The sequence below is a fragment of the Brassica oleracea genome, chromosome C3 (assembly GCF_000695525.1).
Source record: "Brassica oleracea var. oleracea cultivar TO1000 chromosome C3, BOL, whole genome shotgun sequence".
Taxonomy (NCBI): Eukaryota; Viridiplantae; Streptophyta; class Magnoliopsida; order Brassicales; family Brassicaceae; genus Brassica; species Brassica oleracea.
In genome coordinates, this window is record NC_027750.1 from 29,779,098 (window position 1) to 29,783,763 (window position 4,666).

The following is a 4,666-nucleotide window of genomic DNA, read 5'->3' on the forward strand; positions in this document are numbered from 1 at the left end:
GTGGATTAAAATTCTCATGCCTAATTTCAGTGATAAGAAAATGTTTTACTATTTCAAACCTAATAAAGAAATATTTTTAGGTTTTTATCAATAGTTTTCTGATTCCATTTTTTTGAATTCATCTTATTCCTCGTATTCCTGTAACTTAAAACCAGTTGCAGCCTTATATTTCCATTCCATTTATTTTTATAACTGCTACTGTTCCATTTACTCGTATTCCATTTTTTTGAATTCATCTTATTCCTCGTATTCCTGTAACTTAAAACCAGTTGCAGCCAAAGTGTTTTAACCCAAAGTTTCAAATGTCACTAATCCATATGTAAAAGACACAGAGTAGGCCTAAAACAAGCCAGGATACTATACAGAATTCAGGGGCAAATTTTGTAGTACACAATCTCTTCTTTCTCAAACGAGAGTCCCACCCTTGACAAACTCAGTGAATGCCAGCGCGACCAAACCAAGCATCGCAAAACGCCCATTCCAAAGCTCAGCGTCTGATGTCATTAAACCTTTGGACTTGGACTCGGCTGTTATGCCCTTGAAAAGGGGCACAAGCGACGCAAGCGTCAAGATCGCCGCCGTACCGAGGAACCACGAGACACCACCGTCGGAGATCTGAGCTAAAACGTTTTCGCCCTTGGAAAGTTCAACCGCCAACGCAGCCACGAATCCAACCATTGCTAAACGCCCGTTTATTCTTTCAGGTGCTGGACCGCTGAACGCTAACAAGTCGCTAAACTTTGTGCTCACCTGTGTTTTCACCATCCCAAATTGTTAATTATTACTACAGTATTTTATATATGTAACGTCTACAACCCTCCCTTTAATTAATATGAAATTCAGCGGCAAAAAGAACAAAAAAATGTCAAATGTATTTTTAAGAAGATAATTTTGTGTGTATTGCTTATTTTCACGTCTGTACAAAACATAATTAAATATACATAATTTTTGCACCGATTGTTGAGAAACTTTTTATACAAGTTTTGGATAAGCTTTTAGTAAATTATGTACATATTTAGTGAACATAGGCCAAATAATTAATAAAAAAATTGTTTTTAAAGCGAAAATGTTTAATTACATGAAACGAAAGAGCTTTGAATTGTTTCAAAATAAACAAAAACATGGAACTAACAAGTAACAATTTTACCCCAAAAAAAATAACTAACAAGTAACAACTCACCTTAGGTTTAGTAGGAGGAGGAGGTGGTGGCGACGATGACTTGGGCAAAGGCTGAGACGCCGAGGTCGAAGGTGCAGACTCATCTTTCATGGGTTCTCCCTGCAAAAGTCAAACAACCAGACGGTCACGATTTCATATTCATATAGTGACCGTTAGATTTTAGAAAGTTGAGAAAAGTATACGTACCTCAGCCATACATCTCACTCCCACCGGATAATTCCTCTTGAGATTATGGAAGTTTCCGGCAAAGCAAAGCTTGTTTGTGTTGATCTTGCGAGTGGTCAGTCCACCGGCGAAGACTGACTGCATGTTAAACGACGCCGTTGCCATTTTCTGAAGCTTTAGTGTTTGAGTGAAATAGAGGAGAATCTGAAGTCTGAAAGATAATATAACTTTAAGTTGGATCGTCAGTAGCTTGATATGATGTAGCGAAGGATCAGCATATGTATTTATAGGATGTGTTGATGATGAATGATAGGTTGAGTTTGTTTCCTGAACTTTCTTTAGTTTTTTTTACCTATTTAACCTTTCATTTAATTACTTTATGTTCAAATCAGTTAACAAATCGTCAAAAACATGACACACGAAAATTAGATCTTAACGTTTTTCTTTCCTTCGTTCGATTAATTGAACTTTAGTAACGTAAGTTAACTTTTATTTTCGTCAAGAAAAGATTATTGCATGTAATTGGCATATGTTCGGCATACATGCAATAAAGTTCTAATTAATTATGATACAAATAGCTTAATAGTTTGTAATAATACTTCTCTGTGTTATGCTTGCTTATAACCGAGTTTAAGCGTATTAGTAAAAAAATAAGTTGCGATATTTAAAGAACCACGTTGCTTTAGATTTCCCCATGCATAAAATGAATATTTTTAAAGGGAAAAGAGCAATTAGTCAATGACGTAGCGTTCTTCTTCGTCACAGCTTCTTCGACTGTTTATTTGTTTGCCAAGTGGGTTTCGCAAAACACGTAAAAAAGATTCTCTTCATCTCCCAAAATCATGTGGCTCACATCAAAACTTCAAGCATTACGTTTACTACGCACACATACTCCTTTTGCTTTTGGAAGTTAGCTAGGATGGGATTCAAACTAAAAGGCCCATGCTTACTACGTTCGAGTCCGTGATTTTTCTCTTTGTCGCTGACTACGTGGCCCATCCAGCTCCGTCTGTTTTGTTAACATATTAATGTTAGGACTTAGGACATAGGAGATAAAGAAGTATACAAGATTTGAGGTATCTAAGTCGTAAGTCTTAACCAAACATTGAAAAACATACAGTGAAACTTTGCTTTAGGCCTAAGAGTATCATTATCCAGGGTTTCTTAGGGTGAGATTTTTAAGGGAATATAAGAAATTGTTTCTTAGACCATGATTATCGGGGTCCTAAAGTTGGGTCCTAACCCATTTTCGGCCCAAAAATAAATACAAAATGGTGATAATGTTCCGGGACGGGCCTTAACCAAGGTCGATTTTTGCTCGTCCTTCTTTGCCACCTGTCGAGTGGAGATGAAGCGGAAAAGTCGGGTAGGGGAAACTCGATTTTCTCTTCCCAAATCGATCTCACCGTCTTCCGATTCTCTCTCGACGGCGACACATGTGGCGATAAAGTACACCGACGATTTCATCCCGAATCTCTCCCGGATCCCTCACGAGTCTATCCCGAGTCTGTCTCCAACCTCATTCTCCGCCGATTTCAATCTAAAAGGTATGTGTTCCTCTTTCGTTTTCAAATCCTTAGGATGTCATTGTCGATCTAGTTCCTCCGCATGTTGGTTTCGTAGATTCTTTGTTGTGATGATTTGTTCGGTAGATTAGATTCAGTTTCTCGATCTAGTTCCTGCGAGTCGGGTTTCGTAGATTCTTTTTTGTAATGATATGTTTGGTTGATTAAGTTCAGTTTCTCGATCTAGTTCCTCCGCATGTTAGTTTTGTGTGATTCTTTGTTGTGATGATATGTTGGGTAGATTAAATTCAGCTTCTTTTATTGATGATGATGATCATTGATGTTTTCTTTGATATTGTTTCGTCTATAGCTTTGTAGTTGATATGGTTTCTGTAATTTCTTGTTAGGAAACTAGATAGGTTTTAGATTTGTATTCAAGTTCAGTATAAATTATTGCCTCGAATGCTTGTTGTTTTTGATTTTTTTGAACGAAAGTTGATAGCTTTTAGTTTTGTATTGAAGTAACTAAACTTTTAGTTCTGTATTGAAGTAACTAAAAATTAGTGATAAGACTGTGAGTCTTATGAACGAGATTGCCATGTTTGTAGTTTGGATTTGAAGTTACTTAAACGAAATTGTGTTATCTGCTTGTATTGTAGTTCCCTTTGTAGCTTATAGCTTTTGTAGTTGTAGTTTAGTAATAACTATAGCTAATAGCTTTCGTACTAAAATTTAATGATCCCTTAAACTAGAGCTGATAGCTTTGTAATTGTAGTTTAGTAATAACATCTGATTAGACATAGGTAGATAATGGTTAGGTGGTTATGGAGTTATTACTTGTTATAGTTTCTCCTATTAAATCCCATAGAAAACACTTCGGCTTTACTATCTCCAAATCGTCTTTCTCTTCTCTTTGCGAACAAGAAAACGTTCCCATTCTCTATAATCTCTTCTGTTCTTCTTCCTATGGATCCAAGGAATCCATCTAGCTAGAATTCTGGTTATGTGGGGCTTCTTCACAACGTACAAAATAATAATGTTCAGGAAAACTTTGACAATGTGATCCATCTAACCGAGTTATGCAGGTCAGTGGAGCTCAGACATGTTTAGCACAGCTTCTTCTCTGGTCCATTTTTTGCAGGTATGGTTCTGGTGGATGCGGTATCTGCCTCGCCAGTGGCAGCGAGGCTTTGATGGCCGCTCGGCCTTAGGTTTGCTATCTTTGTCCTCCTTTTTCCGTTTAGTTTTAGTGCTTCATAATCAGTGAAAGTTAGGACCTCGATGAAATCATCAAAGACCAGCTACATCGGTGATGCCATAAGAGAACCGGCATCCGAGGCAACAAGGTAAACCCCACACTCTTGTGGTTACCATCTTCCATCGAGAACGGCGATTGATAGTCTAAGGGATTCGGAACAATCTAGCACGGTTAAGTGGGCGAGCGAAACTTGTTTGTGAAGTTTAAATTAGCTAATAATATATAGAATCATTGAAATACTTTAATCCTAACTAAAGCTTGACCCGAACGTCCGTGCGAGTATTATTTTTATTTTATAAATGTAATTGTAAATATTTTGAAGATGTTATTAATAATTTATTATTATATATAATGTAATTCTATAATTTTATTGTTTATAATTTTTATTTGATATTTTTAATATATAAAAAATTGTTCTATATATTTTACTTTGTTATTACATAAGATATAACATCAAGTTCGGTACAATAAATTCACAACTTGAAATAATCAAATAGATAACATTATCCTAAATATATATTTATAATTTTCACAATTTCCATACAAAATATTTTTAAA

At 35.9% G+C, this 4,666-nt stretch overlaps 1 protein-coding gene across 1 annotated transcript; it reads right to left on the reverse strand.

The window, feature by feature from the left end:
• Positions 1–281: 281 nt before the first annotated feature.
• LOC106332684 (early light-induced protein 1, chloroplastic) lies at positions 282–1,602 on the reverse strand. Its single transcript, XM_013771159.1, has 3 exons — positions 1,367–1,602; positions 1,181–1,279; positions 282–750 (listed from the first exon to the last, which is right to left on the reverse strand). The coding sequence occupies exons 1-3, from the start codon at positions 1,508–1,510 to the stop codon at positions 406–408; spliced, it is 588 nt and encodes a 195-aa protein (XP_013626613.1). The 5' UTR covers positions 1,511–1,602; the 3' UTR covers positions 282–405.
• Between the last annotated feature and the right edge of the window lie 3,064 nt (positions 1,603–4,666).

Excerpts from the sequence above, each read along its gene's own strand:
- LOC106332684 (XM_013771159.1), bottom strand. The coding sequence starts at position 1,510 with ATGGCAACGGCGTCGTTTAACATGCAGTCAGTCTTCGCCGGTGGACTG. Across the intron at positions 1,280-1,366 it reads GAGTGAGATGTATGGCTGAG|GGAGAACCCATGAAAGATGA; the intron begins GTACGTATACTT and ends TGACTTTTGCAG. Across the intron at positions 751-1,180 it reads CTCCTCCTACTAAACCTAAG|GTGAGCACAAAGTTTAGCGA; the intron begins GTGAGTTGTTAC and ends GTGAAAACACAG.